The sequence below is a fragment of the Rattus norvegicus genome, chromosome 9 (assembly GCF_021556685.1).
Source record: "Rattus norvegicus strain SHRSP/BbbUtx chromosome 9, alternate assembly SHRSP_T2T, whole genome shotgun sequence".
Taxonomy (NCBI): domain Eukaryota; kingdom Metazoa; phylum Chordata; class Mammalia; order Rodentia; family Muridae; genus Rattus; species Rattus norvegicus.
In genome coordinates this window covers 99,247,828-99,268,104 of record NC_141542.1, presented here as the reverse complement: position 1 = coordinate 99,268,104, position 20,277 = coordinate 99,247,828, and the positions used below count along the sequence as shown (strand labels likewise).

Genomic DNA, 20,277 nt, shown 5'->3' with positions numbered 1-20,277 from the left:
TTCAGGTTTACAGTAAATCACTTAGGCATCAATCCCAAATAAGAACTTTCTGAAATATCTATAAATATTTCAAGAATTAACACTGAGACAAGAAACTCACCATTTTAAGCAACTTATTAAATCACATTAAAATGATTACAACAAATTTGAAAATTGCAAAATACTTACTTCATTTCCATGTTTTTGCAAGAATTCAATTTCCTGTTGTGTAAATGTTGTCATGGAGATAGACTTCACCCTGTGAGGTGGATTTAACCCTCTCCTAAAAGATAAAATATTTTACAAATTTTACTACTCTATATTTTTAAATTATTCTTATTCAAAAACTTACAAGTATTTTCATTCCACAAATAGAGTGTTAAATATTAAACTATTGCTTATTATACAGATACAACAAATATAGTTAGAATCCAGAGTACTAGCATTCTTCAACTACCCAGGAGGAACAAGTAGTGCCTCTAACACACCAGCTTCTGGAAAAGTATTACCATAATGCACCTGTGTAGACAGAGGACTCTGTGGAAGAGTACTATGGTAAAGAACTTTGTAACAACTTACATATTCTCACAGCTCCCTAAGAAAGAGCTAGTGATGTGCTCAGACCTGGGAAACGAACACCATACAGAAAGTGACAAGGGAAATCTGAGGTGAGTCATCAGCTTGAATAAAGTCCCATCTCCCTGTCTGTTGGCACATGATCCATGAGCAAAGGTATGTGATTATGACCTGGTAAGGAAACTCCAGTAAACAAACCAAGAATCTTCTAACTTCTATTCCTCCAAAGTAGGGATTTGTTCTTGGAATGTGCTTTCATACCCCGCCCAGATGTAATAATAGGAGTGGGTTTACTTTAAATTACCCGTCATCTTACCCATTATTATTCCAAAGGCTGTTTCCAAACATGAGATGTATTTTGTGACTAGCCTAGACTCATGTGACCTTGCCTTTCCAACTGTATACAACTTGAACTCAAGTGAACTTTGCTCGCACGACCTTGTTTAATCCTCAGAATGCCCTCGGAACATAAATTGTTTGATGCTCTGAATGAAACTGTCTATTGCATGAGACTTAGTTCACCTGACTTTTAGATTCTTCTCTCCCAGATTCACTCTACCAACCAAAATAGTAACACTTCCCAATCCCTATAAGGATGCAGAAAGACCATTTTAAATCATCTCAATCAGCAGTGAATGTTCAAAAGCAAGCCCAGACAGGTGTGCTTTAACCCCAGAACTTGGAAGGCAGAGGTGGGCAGACGTCTTGTGAGTTCAAGGCCAGCCTGGTGCCTGGTCTAAAAGGTCCCAGTACAGCAAAAACTGTTACACAGAGAAACAAACAAATGAAAAACCAGCAAGCAGCAGCAACCTTGGGGATCATAGAGAACAGACTCACAGCTAGATCCAGAAATCTACACTTAAAGTTAAATTGTATAGGTAATTCTACAATTAAGATTTATAATCCAGTCCTCCTCTATATGGATAGCTTCAAAAAAAACTGAACAAAAATGTACTGAGAATTTTGCACCTAAAAGCACCAAGTGGCTTATCTACCAACCAAATCAAGGTTAAACAATCCAAGCAAAGTTCCATCAAATTCTTTAAGACCTTTATTTTGAGTCCAGTTTCCAAAATTATGTTTATAAAGCTTGTTATAAACATTAAAAATGAGATTTAACAATGATATAAGTGATCCAAAAGTCATTCAAAATTCCAAAAACATTTCTGTGTATAACAATCTAGAAACTTGGGGCTGGGGATTTAGCTCAGTGGTAGAGCACTTGCCGAGCAAGCGCAAGGCCCTGGGTTCGGTCCCCAGCTCCAGGAAAAAAAAGATCTGGAAACTCATTGACAGCATCTTTCAGGGTTCCCAGGAGAGAATGAAGGCCAGTCACGTTTTAACCTCTTTCACAGTCTAGGCGGGAGAAAAATTAACCTGGGCTTTGTGGTTGGTTCTGCTTTACTTCAACTTTAAACCAATGTACGGTTCCCACCCACTTCCTGAGAACGTGAGTATGGAAATAAGCAGTGGGCAGAGAACAAACTAACACTAGCCACTGCACAACGACTGCACTAGGCGGCTTCCACAACTGAGCTGTACAACTACAATGGAACTTCCAAGGCCTTTGCAGCCACCTGTTAACGTTACTTCTCAACCTCTAAAGGCAGAAAGTCTCTATTTGCACCAAAATCATGACATTTGTTCCCAACTCACCTCTACTACAAGGAAAATTCACCACTAGGGAGTTATTATTAACTCCTGACACACACCTGCACCCTGACCTTTACAGAATTCCCTCTCCAATGCCTACTTCCTCTCACTTGCAGTTTGCCTCTGCTTAGTCCAGTAAAGCTTTTACTTTCTATCTTCCTTGTGAACACTCTTAAAGAAAAAAGAAAATGTCTGGGCCAGCAAGATACAACGATGCATAAATGCTTGCTGCTGGGCTGATAACCTGAGTTCAATTCCTAGAACCCAATCTATGCTTCGGCAGAGAACGGACTACTGCAAACTGTCCTGACTTCTACACGTGCTGCAAGCAGATGCACCCACCCACAATATACACAGTTTTAAATAAAAAATTTTGTAAAAAATCAATGTAAATCAAAGGACTATTGCAGCAGTATGAATGAGGACGCCCCATCACGGGTTCATGTTGATAACTATTTGGAAAGGATTAGAAGTTATAGCCTTGTTGGAGGGGTCACTGGACCTGGGCCTGAAGTCAATTCAGTGTGTGTGTATTTTTCTTTTCTTTTCTTTTCCTTTCTTTTCTTTCTTTCTCTTTCTTCTTCCTCTCTCCCTCTCCCCCTCCCTCCCCCCCTCCTTCCCTCCCTACCCCTCTCTCTGCCAACCAGCCTGTGGATCAGGATATAAAGCTCTCAGCTACCTTTCAGCACCCTGCCTGCCTGCCTGCAGTCAAGCTCCTCACCACGATAAACAACTCTCAAACTGTAAGCGAGCCCACAACTAAATGCATTCTTTGGTAAGAGGTGTCTTGGTCGTGGTGTCTCTTACAGCATTAAAATGTTGACTGAGACAAATACCATATCATAGGACAAAGACAATCATGTTATCAAAATGAACAAAAGATGAACTTATAAAAATAAACACAGCCACAATGGACTCAACTAAATTACACAGATTATTTTTTCCCATTTAGAGAGACCGAGGAGTTAAAATGTAAGTTCTCCCAAGACACGTAACTAGTAAGACTCAATTTACTAAGGCCATATTTACTACAAAGTCAGTCAGGTCAAGGAAATTCCACATACACTCCTACTGCTTCCTCTAACTCTTCTTTTCTATTCAGTTTTACTCATGATGCACTAAGGGTGGGATCAATTCATCAGTTTGTATCAATCAGCTTTTTCATGCCATGGGGCCTGTCTAGGGAGCTATTCTAAAAGAGATTATCAACAATGTAACTAAATAATTATGTATGAGATAGTCATTACACATTATTCACAATAGGAAAACATTAGAAATACTTCAATTTCTTTAAAAAAAAGCACAGAAAGCATGTGGCTAAAATTAAAGCCATTTATAGTATACATATTTATGATTGTGCTTCCAGACTAAAATTACACAATATTTTCAGGATGCTATTTTAAAATAATCTTCACAAAAAAAAAAAAGATTTCATGTTAAGAGTCTTTCATACAAAGAAGATAGGATTAAATTTTCTATCTGCACATTTTTTAAATGTATGTATGCAGGACAACTTATGTGTGCAGTCAGCCCTCACCTTCAGGCAGTCTCTACTTCTGCTGTTTCTACTCCACCTTGCCATAGAAATGACAGGATGGTAGACACAGCACATACGGCTTTCATGAAACAACTGCTTCTCCACTGAGCCATTAATGGCAATTTTTTTCTATATTTAACTTTCTACTCCAAGTTTTCCATAACAAAAATCCCATTTATATATCTAAAAAAAATGCAAGAAATAATAGCAAATCTGCCTGATTAGTAATGGTAGTAAAAGCTTTTGGACTTTAATCATGGCTTTCTGGATGTAACTAAGGTGACTTATGAGATCCTATGGCCTTCTTGGCATTTTCCTGAAACCTGACATCTTTCCTCCCAAACACTGGGACACCTGCCTACCAGCATCAGCACTGAACGCTCACTTCACTAAACCAGTTTCTTAATCTAGGTGCTACTGACATTGATCCTGCCTAACTTTACTGTGGGAGGCTGGGCACTCTAGTGTCCCTAGTTTCACTAAATGTAATACTTCCCAATGAGTAGGAACAATCAAATTCATTCCTGATTATTAAAACCACTGCTCTAAATACAACAAGTATATTGATTATCAGCTAGAGAGACTAAAAGAATGCTTCCGGCTCTATATTCAGGTATAAATTTACGGTGTTCATAATCTCCAAACACTCTACTTTCACTCCGTATTCAATTAAGTTTCCATAATTTTATATACAGAACAGTGAGTAAAATACCTAAATCTTTCTAAAACTGTAAATAAATATACAAGTATAAGGTGCATGTGTGCATGCACACACACACACACACACACACAAATTTAAATGACTAAAGCAATGGGCTAGGGAGAAGGCCTGGCAGTTAAGAGTACTTACTACTGTCCTCATGGAGGACCCAGGGCCTATTGCCAGCACCAACACAGAGACTCACCACTGCCTGTAATTCAATCCCAGGGGAGCTGACAGTCTCTTCTGGCCTCCAAGGCTCCTGCACACATGAACTCACACAAGCACATGTACATACATTAAATGAACAAAAAGTTTTTAAAGGTTAAAATGCGGCTGACAAGCTGACTTGGCAGGGAAGGGCACTGGTGGTCAGAGCTCACCTCCTAGAATTCATATGGAGGGAACAGCTGACTCCCACCAGCAGTTCTGACCTCCATATATGCACTTGTAGCACACCCAGACCTACACGTACACACAAAATAAATGTTAAAGCATTTAAAGAATAAAAAACAGCATCAGCAGCAAATAACCAAGAATGAACTATATCTTTCAATGCAACTGGCCAGAAAAACATAAGTTCATAATGTTTAAAGAAAGAAAGAAAGAAAACATACAAAGCACCTACATAGGCAATTAGCATATTTAATCTCAATTTAATTGTAACAGATACCAGACAAGGTAGTCTTTTGGCTTTGTTGCTTAATTCTCTTTGTAATAATATGCCTGTATGTATGGTGGGTGGTCTGTAGATCCCAGTGCAGGTGTCTGGGAGGCCAGAAGAAGGCATAGGAATCCCCAGAGCTGAGTTAGGCCAGAGTGAGGGGGCTGTGTGAGTGCTGGGATCTAAACGCAGACACTCAGTAGGTGAAGTACAGGCTGACAACTGCCAAGCCATCTCTCCAGGAAGAGGAGGAAGAGTGTGTTCGGAGGGTAGGCTTAGGGGGGATGGGACATTTTTCAAATCCCAATTTTCTGAAATGAAACCCTGTAATGTGTAAGTGAAATTTTCAGCAAACCAGTTAAAAAGCAGGTTAAACAAAGACCATGCATGGTAGTGCATGCCTTTAAACCAGAGCTCAGGAGGCAGAAGCGGATTTCTGTGAGTTTGAGACCAGCCTGGTCTACATAGTTCTAATACAGCCAGGGCTACATAATGAGACTCTGCTCTTTCCCACTCCCACTCAGTCAACCAACCAATCAAAACAAACATTTCTAAATAGAAAACTAATGAACTGGAAGACAGAAAACAGATAAAGAAGCCGGAAGATAACATAAAGACGGGAGGGAGGGAGGGAGGGAGGGAGGGAGGGAGGGAGGGAGGGAGGGAGAGAGGGAGGGAGGCAGGCTGGCTGGCTATAACTAGGAAGCCTAACAGACACCTACAGCCAGCTGTACAGCTACAGAACTCAAAGAATGAAGACATATCTGAATGGCTGACAATTTTTTTTTTCAGATTCAACAAAAGTTAACAACAAAACTGTGGAAAATAAAAACTACATTTAGAAACATTCTGTCCAAACTTCAAAGACTTTAGAATAATTACACACATTTTTCAGTGGAAATGAGACTATCACCTTCATGTGGTAAAGGAAATAACTGCTGTAACCCAGGAAAAGCCATTACTGAAGAACATGATAAAATGAGAAAATGCCAGCAGTTTCAGACTTAAAAGAATAAAAACGTTACCCAGGAGACTTTAGGAGAGAAATCTACATCATACACACTTTAAAAAACAAAACTATGCAAAAAAGTTCTTGAGATACAAAAGAACAGAGACCCCAGCAAACAGAGGCAAATCTAAACATACAATGTCAACTTGTAACAGTAAAAAGAGAATACGTCTTTAGCAATAAATATACTTGAGAAAGCATTTTGTATTTTCAACAGCTATATATTATCAAATTTAAATGTATTAATCCCAGATTGTTAGTGTGAATAACATAGTTTCAACAGTGACTAACAAGTGTGGTATTTACAGTTTCCAAAGCCAGTAAAAAGGGAAAATCAGAACAAGCCGTTAATTTTTTAATAAAGTCAAAATACATACACCTTGTAGTATATAAACCTTGTAGTAAAAGTCACAAGTGAAATATAAATATATATTTGTCTCCTATGTTGTGTCTACTCCTGTTTATACCTTCTTTATTCACATACAACAGAAATTAGAAAAAGTACGAGGAACTGCTTTGGGTTTTGTTTTGTTTTATTTTTTTTAAGGCGATGAAATATGGTGAAATAAAGAATTAAAAGGGGCAAGCTACTGCAAGCAGCAAGTCTGGATTAATCTTACAGGTATGGTGAGTAACAGTGAGCAAATGGAAAAGCTGGTTCCATCCACATGCCCAGAAAGGCAAAGACCGCAGTGTGGAGAATCTCAGATCCCAGTCAGGGATAGAAAAAAGACTAACAGTTTTACAAAGTGATGGAACACCTCCACTCTGAGGTGGTAGTTACCAGGGGGAAAAAAAAAAAAAAAAAAAAACAACTGTGTGTGTGTGTGTGTGTGTGTGTGTGTGTGTGTGTGTGTGTGTGTAAGAGAAGGGGGGTCAGACAGATCAATTCGTAGAACTGTTACGTCTGAAGTTAAATTGTTGTGGGTTGTTTTTTTTTTCCTCCTGAGACCAAGACACACAAAGCACAACTCATTCTGTAGACTGCTGTAGGTGCCTTAAGCTCCTGATCCTTCCGCCTCCACTTCCCAAGAGCTGGGATTCCAGGTGTGCACCACCATGCCCAGCTGGCAAAAACTGTGTTCTCCATCAATCAAATGTAATCTCTTAAATAAACAGAATCCTTAATGGATCAAAACTGACATATTCTTAGCATGTACTCTTACACACTGATGTCATGTCTCCTCATGCTAGTCTGCTTTTCACATGAATACAGCTCATTATAATGATACAAGTCATGCTATCTATTGGATGAAAGTATTGGGCAAAGAAATCACATCATTTCTTTCAGAGCCAATACTAAAGCACTGTCCACCCTGGACTCCAAAAATACACACTATGAGTCTCCAAATTTGTGCCAACATTTTTTGACTGATTTAGTAACTGGAGTATTTATGTTCTGAAAGCTTGTATGCCAGTTTATTGGCTTTAAGTTCCAAAGTAACCTGCCAATTCAGCCCAATATGTTTCTGCAGTGTAATTAAGTCATATACAGATCCCCAGGAGTTTTGTTTTAATGACCACCACCCAGGTACGACTGTAACCAGATGGTGTGACTCACACATGTCTGCCAGTACGCTCCTAACGAGGCCTCAATCCTGCAAACAGTCATTTGTTCAACTCAAAAACCAATCTGTGCTAGATGAGGAAGAAAGCTCAGTTGGCTGATTTTATTAATTGTTTTTCTCCTACTGAGGGAGAAGCTGTTCAAAATATTTTATGTCAGAAAATAATAAAGTTAATTTGACATTAGGTCTATCCTGATACTAGTAATTTACTAAAAGAAAAAAAATCATACACTTCATATTATAAAAAAAATCTAAAACAGAAGATGATGCTTTTAGTAGGTTAAGATTCTCCAAACTGTTGGCTACATACTTATAGATTGTTCAAAATATTAATCCACCCAGAGTTCAAAGGTTCAGTGTGTGTGTGTGTGTGTGTGTGTGTGTGTGTGTGTGTGTGTAAATGTAAGGCACAATAATTCCTTAGCCACAACTCCAAGGTCCTTATAATACTCAGGGCAACCACTAAAAAGCAACACTCAAGCAATGAACTGACAGACACTAGTAACGGCGACGAACAAAGCTCACAACAGTGTGTTCACTACATCTTTAGTATCCCACTGACAGGACTGCAAAAGAGGAAAAGATTAGCCCACAACAAACAAGGGAATGAAGGAAAAAAAAAAAAAAAAAGAGGAGCCCCTAAACTCAATACAGTTCTTCGGAAGAAGAAAAAACTAAACATACCAAGCCAGGGCCTATCATTCCAGCCTCTAAGGTAGGAAGACCGACTGAGGCCAGCTGTTCAAGACCCAGCTGGAACAGTGTTCTGTCTTATATGAAGAAGAGACAAACACCAATAAGCCAGCAGTACTGACTGGGGAGTAAGTCAGGGCAGAGCTCCTGCAGGACGGGAGAAGCCAAGAAGAGACTCGATTCTCACTACAGGACCCATGGCAAGATCCACTGAGAGAATGAATACAGCTAGGGGCAAAACTCACCACGGTTCCTCAACAGCCGCCAGCCTACCCCCTCACCAGGCCCTGAGCAAAGTCTGAGGAAAAGTTGTATGAAACAGCATAGCTGGTGGTTTGTGTTAGCTTCCATGCTATGAACTGAGTATCAGGTAATGACAGGTTACGTGCTCCTCGGTGTTACTCCCTCCACTTGACTCCAGAGTAGTGGAAGTCAGGCCTTTTCTTTTCAAAAAGATGATAGCAAATATCCCTAAAGTTAATTTTAAAAATAAGAATTATTGTTAAAAAAGAAAGCAATTCATAAGTATTAAAAATTTTAATTAAAACATTTTCAGCTCAATAGACAGATTGCAGGATCCTTGGCCCAAAGCACTTTTAGCAGTGGACTCAAGCCCATTGGTTAGGCTATGGGCTTAGTAAATCCACAATGCAAAAGATGAGAAACAGAATGAAAATGAACAGCTGAAGAGGCAGAGCCTGAAGAACGCACTGGGTCAGCACTCACTGGATTGTGGAAAGGCAAGCAAGGCACTTCCTTTAAAAAGCAGGATCTACATTCTGACAGGACTTGGAAAGCCAAAGAAAACCTAAGATTGAGAGTTAATTAATTAATTAATCAATTCTCAAACTATGGGAAAGGAAAACTACAAAAAGATCTTTATGTGATAGTGAGGCTGGATGACTAGCTGACCCGGGACAAACAGATACCTGAGGTACCCACTTAGTATCAAAGTGGCCCTGGGCTGCCCGGTTCTCTAAGAATCCCTCAGTCCCTACTTGTTACAGGTCAGGGCTGGCAGACTCTACCCCATACTCTAAATGTCTTCAGCCCAAGGGCTGGGCTGGGCTGGGCTGGGCTGTCCTCCCCATATAATCCAGCCATTAATGTCTACATTTTACTCTCCTGGACTCTGGGTCTCCTGTCTCTCCCTTCTGCCCTCGCCTCTTTCCTTACATGGCCAGGTTCGGGGTCATGCTCACTCTGGACTCTCAGGCTATGCCCTCCCTTTTATCTACAATAAAAGCACAATATTTCCAGTATACTTAGAAGCAGTCATGTCCTTCCTCCTAACAAACCAAGAGGTTTCAGCAAAAGTCTCCCACTGAAGAAACAACAGGTCACAGACAGGAATGGATGAAATGAAAGCATTCAGATGGGGTGGCAGGTGCTGGCAGAAGAGGCGGAGATAAATAGTCTCAGACTGTAACTGCTTTTTATGACAAGAGACTAGCTGGGCACTCCTGTATGGAGATGTAGCTCAATAATTGATGCCACTGTTTTCTGACATGTGTGTGTGTGTGTGTGTGTGTGTGTGTGTGTGTGTGTGTGTGTGTGTTCAAGCACACACGTGTGTGCACGTGTGAGATCTGGGTCTTAGTTTTGAATTAATTTGTACTGCAAAATAATAACTACACTCTACATATTAAGGGTGGTATGTTAATTCTGAAAGTACTGACGGCTGTTGAGATTTCTTTCTTTTTTTGTTTGTTTTGCATCAAGAACACCAGTTGAGAGTAACTGAAATGAAAGCTTTCTAGAGTTGCTTTCCTTAACAAAATCAAGTATTTGATACCATGATGTATGGTCCCTGTATTGAACAGTATTTGTACATGCTGGGGAGTCTCCCAGTCACTACTCAAACAGAACAACTTACTTATAACTGGTATGCAGAAGAGTCATTCTGGTAGTTTGTCTGTCTGGATACATAAAATACTTGTATAAGTAGGGGCTGGAGAGATGTCTCAGTGGTTAAGAGCACTGACTGCTCTTCCAGAAGTCCTGAGTTCAAATCCCAGAAACCACATGGTGGTTCACAACCATCTGTGATGAGATCCTATGTCCTCTTCCGGTGTGTCTGAAGACAGCTACAGGGTACTCATATAATTATAACAGTCACCAGACTAACAGTGCCACATGCCTTTGATCCCAGTACCAGGAAGTGAAAGACAGGTGGAGCTCTATGAGCTAGAGACCAGTGTAGCCTACACAGCAAGTTCCAAAACAACAGGGTTATATGAGACTGTGCCTAAAACACTAACTAAACAGATAAACAGGGGGCTTAACAGATGGGTCAGCAAGTAAGTCTAAACAGTTAAGAGAACATACTGTTCTTGTAGAGGACCAACTTTGATTCCTAGCTGCCATGTCAAGTGGCTGCACTGCCTGGTAACTCCAGCTCCCGGGTCTGCCGTCTCTAGCCTCAAGCAGCACTGGGAACTCCCCACTCCACCCCCACTCCCCTATCCCTGTCCACTTAAAAATTTAAAATACTTCACCAAAGCAAAAACAGTGGCTCATAACCCACATCCATCAGAATTCATCATTCTGAGAAACCTAAGAAAGTGCCATAAAATCCCATTAAGGGAAATGCCTCTGCCTCAGAGAATAAAATCTCTTGCCTAAGTGGAGGCCTAACATTCCCATTGGGCTCAGTCGCTTACCTGGGCCAAGGGACCTGCCCTAGGAAGGCAGGCTCACCTCTGCTAAAGAGATAGGTGGAATAATTAGTCCTTTAATTAGGGAATGTTCTTTCCCAGAATTCTGTGCAGCATTTTAGTAGACTATAGCCATGCAGCTTCCTAAGCCTGCCTACTTTTCTGAATCCTTTAGAAACTGCATGACTTCTCCTTTACTTCTTTCCCTCCTGTAAGCATGCATTTCCTAACACCAGGTTTCCAACATCAGGTTTTCCCAACACTTTGGGCTTCCTAGCTCCTCTTAAGTCCTCCTCCCCACTGTGTAACTGCTTGTCTGCCCTGTGTCTGACTCCATGCCAGATAAATGACAAGATTTTCTTCTCTCTTCCTCCACAGCTTGCCTGCCCTGGAAGTTTTTCTTTCAAACCCTAATAAAATTTTCTTTGAGCTTCCATTTGAGTCTATTCTTGAATTTTTTTATTAATGAGATTGAGTGCCAAAAAGGGACCCTGATTCCCTATGTTTCAAACAAAGTCAGCTTTGTTGAGTTAATTTTTTTCTAAGGCAATGCCTTTGGTATTGGATGATTCTTAAAGCTTGGGTGAGATAGTTTAAAAGCAGCCACACCAGATTCATTTTTCTATCATCTCACAAACGCAGTATTTGCATACAGTTATCATTATCAACTTGCCAGCAAAGAAGGAAACCAGACAAATCTTCATTTAGGCTGTTGTTTAAATGAGGTTTAAATGGGCACGTGAGATATTCCTTTAGGCAAAGTTGAAATCTGTGTATTAAAATTTGTGATTCAGACTGGAGAGATGTCTCAGTGGTTAAGAGCACTGACTGCTTTGCTCTTCCAGAGGTACTGAGTTCAAGTCCCAGCAACCACATGGTGGCTCACAGTCATCTGTAATGGGATCTCACATCCTCTTCTGGTGTGTCTGAAGACAGCTACAGTGTACTCATATACATAAAATAAATAAATCTAAAACAATAAAAAAGGCTGTAATTCAAGAAATATCTAATACTGCTCATGAGAATGCAATCATATGGTTGGAGACGTTGGGAAGTTAGAACTGCTGACATAGACGGCTCAGCATCCTACAATAAATTAATTTATCAGCTTGCTTTTCCTTTACCAACTCATTCTTTACATGTAGGCTTCAATTTTTCTGTATGTGGATTAATAGTTCAGAAGGATAACTTTACAGTATGTATTAGAATGCTACCTAATAGTGTAGTTTACTTAAATAATGGTTATGCACACTGATCAGCAGTAATATTTCTACTGTATCTATTTATCGTGTGCTGGCAGAAGACACCACAGGGGACCTGTCAGCCCTCATAGCAAGCGCATTTACTCACTGAGCCACCTCGCCATCTTACATTTACAAAGAAAGGGAAGAAAAGGGCCTAACACAAATGAATGCAAAGCCTACACCAAAATAGTCAACATTTCACAACGCTGTTCAGAGTGGCGGAGATTAAAAACAAAAATACTCTCCAAAAGAACAGAAAGCACAGCACACGAATCAGTAACAAGAATGGTATCCTGTGCCACTCTGAAGCCTCAGAGCAGACGGCAAAGAGCCACCTCACGCGTGAAAGTGACTCCCCAGTCATCTTTAACCAAAATACTAGAGTGGAGGGGCCAGAAAGAGAGTCCACAGCTATTGGGAAGTCACAAATCAAACTAGAAGAAGCATCTCTAGACAGCAGCTGCACAGGGACCTAGAAGGTAACACTACCAAAGCACAGTTACCCAGAATGACTAATCAGAAAACAGTAAGCGGGCTGGGGAAGATGGCTAGAGAGTAGGGCCACTTGATGCACAAGCCCCAGTCCAATTCCCTAGAAGTCACTTCAATGCTGGCTGTGCTAACACAGGCCTATAACCCCAGGCTGGTGGTTGCTAGCCTGGCTCTATGTTCAATGAGAGCATGTGTCAAAGAAATTCAGAAGAGTGGCAGAGCAGGCATCCCGCTGTCCTACGGCCTCTAGATACCACACTCACATACACACCACACAAAGACCACACACCCACCCACTAATAGTGTGTCTGTCTTATCACACCGAAATGTTATACCTCAGCCACAGATAATATCTAAAAGCCGAGTAATTATCCATACACTAAAGCAAAACAAATGAAGAGAAGTAGACCAATAGAACCTGAGGGAAAAAACGATCAGGTTCTATGTAGGAGGGTGGTGAGAGCAGGAGGACCCATCCTGTCTTCTTCCTCCTGTAGTGAAAGGGTGGGGAGGTCAAACCGAGGGACAAGAGAATAGGAATATTGTGTTAGGTATAAACAATAAATGGAAAGGGCCCAAGGCTCAAAGTCTTTCTGTGGTCGTCAGAAATTGGGGTCAGGGTCAGAGATGGCTCAGTGGTTAGGGGCTCTTGTAGCTCTTGCCAGGACCATTGTTCACAGCCTTCACTTTTAAAAAGTTTATGTGCTGGTTTTAAAGTAAGAGTAAATTCTGAAAAAAATAACATAAAATGAACTTAAATTACTTTTCAAATTAAAACTTAAGTAGCATATACTTATGGATTTTCTTACCTGGTGGGGAAAACATTCCCATAAAACTTAGACCTTTATAAGCTTGAAGAATTCCAAGAATCTTGACTGTACAGTAACTACATTTAAGGAAACACTTGAGGGCTGGAGAGATGACTCAGAGGTTAAGAGCACTGACTGCTCTTCCAGAAGTCCTGAGTTCAAATCCCTGCAACCACATGGTGGGCTCACAACCATCTGTAATGAAATCTGATGCCCTTTTCTGTGTGTCTGAAGACAGCTACAGTATACTTATAATCAATCAATCAATCAATCAATCAATCAATCTTAAAAAACAAGTGTTCCAAGGTAGAACCATCTGATTAAAAGCTTGGAAAGAAAATGGATATAAGGTCTGCACATGTCCTACATCACTAGCCCCACTAATTTGAATTCTAATTCCACCAAAAGGCCTGCAAACTTTAAAAGAAAGTCGAGAAAAGAGGAAAAGCTTAGACATGACAATTCTAAGAAAACTTCCTTTCCTTTCCTTTCTAGTGATGCCATATTTCCTAGAGTAACAGAAGAAATCCATTACTCCTTTTACAACAGGCCTGAATTACCCAGACAGTTACCATGTGTACAGTATTCCCACCCTCCCCAAGCCTTTTCTTCTGCAAGGTAACAACATTCCTATTCTTGGGGTCTCTACTATCTCCACCTCACTTAATGCATGCTCAGGTTTGTTCAGGAACCTCTGAAAAGACCACCCCCTAACAGAAGGGTATAACTAATCAAAAGGATTAATATTTTACTAAGAAGTCTTAACAAATTACCCTCAGACTCCTTTTTTGTTCATTTGTTTGTTTTTGTTTTTCTGTGACAGGATTTCTCGGTGTAATGCTTGCTGCCCTGGAACTCCACCTACAGACCAGGCTGGTCTAGAACTCAAGAGATCCACCCGCCTCCCTTTTAATCCCGAATATTGGGATTAAAGGCAAGTACCACCACCACCACCACCACCACCACCACCACCACCACCCGGCACCTTCAACCTTTTGAAATAGACATCATTCCCTGTATTTTAAACAATTCAAAGTTCCCTATCACCAATATAAAGTAATACATCTTCTTAGGAATGACTCATCGTTCCACGAACACTTTAGAGAACCTCACTGCATTTCAGCCATCTGAAATGGGAAGTGCCCAACGGCAAGCTACTGCAAGGGGTAAGATGCCCAGTCCCAAAGCTTTCTTTACCAGTGTCTCATACATATGAGGATCATGTGTCACTCAGAAAGACCAGTCCAGATGTGCTTGTCCCTTAAGCCACATACTGCATGAATCCTTGTTTTGACTTCCCTTTGGAAAAGCTCCATGCAATGTCTAAAACGGGCATTCAAGATGAGCCCTCCATCCAGTTAAATCCTGTATTAAGTAAAGTTGCCTGGAACCAGACATGGCAGCAAATATTGTAATCTCAGAGGCTAAGAACTAAATATGGTAACTTGAAAGCCATCCTAGCTGTATGGTGGACCACTGAGGGATGAGGAGGGGGGCTGAGGAAGAGTGCGCTCACTCGGGTAGAGAAGCAAACTGTCTCTCAGATGTTCTTTTTATTTTGCCTAAGCCTTCACTGAACAATTCAAAATAAAGCAATCCCATAGTCTGGAGAGGTGGCTCAGTGGTTAAGAGCACTGACTGCTCTTCCAGAGGTCCTGAGTTCAATTCCCAGCAACCACATGGTGGCTCCCAACCATCTGTAATGGGATCCGATGTTTTCCTGGTGTGCCTGAAGACAGCTACAATGTACTTACATATAACAAATACATACATGTTTAAGAAAAAAAGCAATCCTGTGTTACTTTCTGATTCTACTCTTTACAGTCTCCACAAAGCAATTTCATCCCAAACTAGTCCTTACCAATAATCCCAAACTCAGGAGACTGAGGCAGGAGGACTACCTCTGGTTTACAGCCAGTGCGGGCTACACAAAAGACCCTGTCTCAAAATAACAAAAACAAAAAGTAGGCTGCAGCTCAGGAGATAAGAGTATTTATTTGTTCCCAGTGCAGCATAAGCCAGGCATGGCAGTACGCGCCTGTGAACCCAGCACTTGGGAAGCAGTGCTAGCAGGATCAGGAGTTCAAAGCCATCCATTACACTACAGTGAGTTTGAGGGCAACCTGGGTTACAGGAAATCTTGTCTCCAACAACAAAAGGTAATTACAACCAACCCTAGTCTCAATTCTAGAGATTAAACCACCCAGGGCCTCCAGCCTAGGAGTTTATAATCCAGTCCCATAAAGACAAATTTTTACTGTCTGTAATTTATATGATTTGATTACCTGTCCATAACTTAAGTATTCTATAAAAGAGAGAAACAAACCAGAAAGTCACAACATGCCTGGTTTCCCTAACAAACACTGAACTACATCTACATTGCGAGTCTCTTTAAAAGTTTCAGAATCGTGCTCTGAATGAGCACCATTTGAGTATAGAAGACAGAAATCTGGAAAGGAAAAAAATAGGATTAGCTTTGAATCTAGTAGTCCCAACAAAAAGGGAAAAATGGGGAGGGGGAAGGGGGGAGAGAATAACATTTGAAATGTAAATACATAAAATATCCAATAAAAATAAATTTTAAAAAAAAGGTGGCTTCATCTAAACCAAGTCATTACTGAGGGATAAAGTATGTTATTATATCTATCATCTTAAAGTATGGAACTCATGACAGGCATTGTTTACCGATACAGTGACCCCTCTAGAGAAGTCAGGCAATGGCAACCTTACTGCATCCTTGTACCTACACTGATTGCCCCTTCCTCAAATACGGTGTATTCAAAAAGTTAAGACAGCCCATGTGTCACTCCCACTTAACATCCATGAGCACACAATGTTGTCATCACCAATTTAAATCGTAAGCCAAGAGGATGAATGCATGCCAGCATGTACATAACGTACTCTTTCCATTACACCATGCTGTCTACATAAGAAATACGCAATCACTCTTCCTAAGTTGTCTTCTAGCATTATGGCTTTCCAGAGACACAAATCCTCAGGAGCTACAGTCTCTCCAAATGCTCCAGCAGACACTTCAGGGCCACACTGCAGCATCCATGCTTTCTTTATAACTCTAAGGATCCTTGTGCTCGTGTGAGGACAGCATGCAGTGAGAACACTGGACAGTGACTGACTAACACAGCTATACTCAAGTACAGCTTGAGACTCCATTTAGGCAACCATCTTTTCTAATATGAGGAAAATAAAAATATCATTTAAACCCTTTCAGCAAATGGCCTCCATCTTTTGAGTCCATTTGAGTCAGGATTGAGGTCACAGCCTGAAAGGATCTGATGGACTCTGATCGAGGTGCTTCTCACAGTGTCTTTTATTCCCTTCTCCCTCTTGTTAGTAACACCCACTGTGCACCTACAGTGTGTCTGACATTGTATGAAGCCCTGTCTCTTGTATGGAAAACAAATCTGCATCAGAAGCTTTTATTCTATTTCATACTTGAGAGAGAAAACTGCTATTTTCAGTATTAATCCCACGGCTTTTAGAGGCAAAAGAAAAAGCAGGGTTGGTCACCTCGCTAAGCACCCCAATCTTCTACCACACAAAGTTGCTGCTACTTGGGACTTCTCTTTGATGACCTTTCCTCAGACATCAACTCCTCTGTGACATCTCCATATGAACCTTCACTTGTTCCAAGGATAGCCTACTCAAGAAAAAAAAAAAAAAAAACTTAAAATAAAACATTATAGTGGCAGTCCAGAGAGACAGCTCAGTGCAGTAAAAGCACTTGCCACCAAGCCTAGTGACCTAGTTCAATCTCCAGGATGAGAGAAGATCTGCAGGTGAAAGAAGAGTGCTGCCTCCTACAACCCCTGCTCTGCAGTGTAATGGTTATGCCTTTGGATACACAAGTGCACAGAAGAGCTGGGCAGTGCTGTGTGTCTGGCCTTATGTTCATGTCCTTGATCCATTTGGAGTTGAGTTTGGTGGAGGGTAATAACTATGGATCTGAGGCAGGGATGGTGGTACACTTCTTTAATTTCCAGCACTCAGGAGGCAGAGGCAGGCAGAGAGCTCTGTGAGTTCAGGGCCAGCCTGGTCTATAGAGGGAGTTCCAGGACAGCCAGGGCTACACAGAGAGACCCTATAGAAAAACAAACAAAAATCACACTGAAAGTTCCTATATACCTAATGTTTCTAAAACACTGAAAATATTTTCTTATTACGTACTTGCTGCAAGGGAAGCACTTTATATACTTAAAAGCTCTAAGCCATGTCAATTCTAAAGCAATAAATTATACATACGTAAATATATATGTATACCAACCCTAAGACTCAAATTCATCAAAGAACCTCATGCTTTCCAAAAGCAGGACACACTTCTTAAGCACATATTAAAAGTGTACATGGGGGCTGGAGAGATGGCTCAGAGGTTAAGAGCACTGACTGCTATTCCAGAGGTCCTGAGTTCAATTCCCAGCAACCACATGGTGGCTCACAACCATCTGTAATGGGATCTGATGCCTTCTTCTGGTGTGTCTGAAGACAGCTACAGTGTACTCACATACATGAAATAAATAAATAAATCTTAAAAAGAAAAAGTACACTTTAAATAAATTGGACTATTTGTTTAACCAAAGTTACCTAATATAAGTGACTTTAATTTCCTAATTTTGTTTCCACTTACAAATGAACCACACATACAGCTGTGGCAAACTGTGATTGTTTCCTAACTATAAACCTGAAAGTAACCTCTAGGACGCTCTTACTGCACTACTCCCAAGTTGAGCACAGCACTCTGACACTTTCCTTACTCACTTAGGCATTTCTGCTGTCTCCATTAGAATGTTAATGCTGAGACAAAGCATTTATTTATCACCACACCCTAAAACTTCATCCAAAAACTTAATAGGAACCACCCCAAATGTTATATTCATGAAAAACCATACATGCCTCCTCGCCCAGATTTAAAACGGGGTGGGGGTATGGGGGAATTATTAGCCACGTCAACATCTTCCAACCTTTTAGAAGATTTCCCACGTGTTTTACATATATTGTTATTAATACTATAATAAAAATTTTGGGAGGACCGACGAAAAGGCTCAGCCTATAAAAGTGAACCCAGATATACAAATCATGCACGTGTGTCCCCACACTTCAACACATGCGGTAATAGTTTTTAAAGACCCAAGGAACATTTAACTACCAGTTCATTAAAAATGTATTGAGTTCAAGATAACTATCGCATAATACCATCTAATCGGATCCAGAATCACCTGCAACCTTTCCAAATGAAATTTCACAGGAACGGAAATTCCCACCACAACAGAGATGCCTAGACATATGCCATCTGAGTAATTTCAGGCGGCCACCTCTATCTCCTTTTTCAATATTATCTTCCCTGTCCCCATTTCTCCATACAGTTAGGACACTTGGGTATTGATCCAGAAATCTCACCAGGCTCCATCCTTATTTTGAACCGCACATCTCCTGATAACCCATTTCCAGTAAAACTTTCCCCAACTCAGGACACTTGGAGCCAAGCAGCCACAACCCTCTTGCTTTTTGTTGCCTCCGGGCCTCGCGTAATTAATCCTCCAGGGAGAACTTTTCTCCTGGGATTCACATCTCAGCCACCAAGATGTTTTAACGCCCCCCGCCCGCCCGCCCCAGTTACCTGAGTGCTGTGGGCCAGAGGAAGATACCCAGCTTCTGCGTTCCTGCTCTCTCCCTTCCCACCGGTTCCGAGGCACCGAGCAGATGCCGGGCTCCCAACCGCGGAGCTGCGGGTCGCACAAAGGCCCCGCACGGCTCTCCCGGGGCTGCTCAGGGCCTGCGCCCCCCGAGGCCCGGCCACGCCCGCTGGGCGGCGGGAAGCCAGGATGCCCCGCCGGGCCGGCCGCTCGTTGACCCCGACCCCACCCACGCCCCACCCACGCCGGCCACCCCAAGACTGGACCCTCGCCCGGCCAAAGCGCAAGAGCATCCCCGGCCCCCAAGGCCTAGGCCAGCCGCATCCCCAACGAGCCCCGCCGCCACGGCCCGGTACCCCCGACCCCGTCCGCACTCACAGGCTGCCGGAGCAAGAGGTGCACACGAACGAGCCGACCGTCATGTTCACGTAGGTGGGGCCGCGCTGGTCGCAGTCGAAGCACTTGCGGTTGTGCGGCAGCCCCGTCATGTCCCGCAGCATCTTCAGGTGCTTCTCCTCCTGCTTCCGCTTCGCGCTGGCCGCCATGGCCGCGGCTCCGACCGAGGAGGCCGGCAGGGCCGGGAGCCGGCGGCGCTGCCGGGGCCCCGCGCTCCCTCCCACGGGCCGCCCTGGCCGCCGCCGCCGCCGCCTCCGCCCTCCGCCCGCGCGGACTCCGGTCTCGGTCTCTGCTCGGTTCCTCCCGGCTGGACGAGGCTCGGAAGCTGCGCAGCACGCGCCGACCGGTCACACCAACCGGCCGGGCGGGACAACCGCCACCGCCGCCGCTGCCACCTTCCCGACTTCTCCTAAGGGGGAAAGAAGAGGTGGGGGGGTGAGCGGCAAGAGGAGGCCCGCCTCGGGCGGCCAGCGGCCAAGTGCGGGCTGGCGCCCTCTACTGGCCGGGAGGAGTCACTGCGGCCACGCTGCGGCAGGGGTCGGAGCTGGGCGGAGTAGGGAAGACACAATGGTGACAATAAATAACAGACCTTATCCGCTGGGTTCCTGTACGTGCTAAAGCGCTTCGTGTAAGCAGGCTATCTTCCTCCAGC

At 42.4% G+C, this 20,277-nt stretch overlaps 1 protein-coding gene across 44 annotated transcripts in view; it reads right to left on the bottom strand.

Annotated features, from left to right (window-relative positions):
- Agfg1 (ArfGAP with FG repeats 1) overlaps positions 1-20,049 on the bottom strand; it is a 57,724-nt gene extending 37,675 nt beyond the window's left edge. For 34 of the 44 annotated variants that reach the window (XM_087566767.1, XM_087566769.1, XM_087566771.1 and 31 more), the window contains exons 1-2: positions 19,608-20,036; positions 169-262 (exon numbers count right to left, since the gene is read on the bottom strand). In XM_087566767.1, the coding sequence (XP_087422893.1) occupies positions 169-262; positions 19,608-19,774 (261 nt within the window). In that variant the 5' untranslated portion in view covers positions 19,775-20,036. 44 annotated transcript variants of the gene reach the window in all.
- Positions 20,050-20,277: the final 228 nt, after the last annotated feature.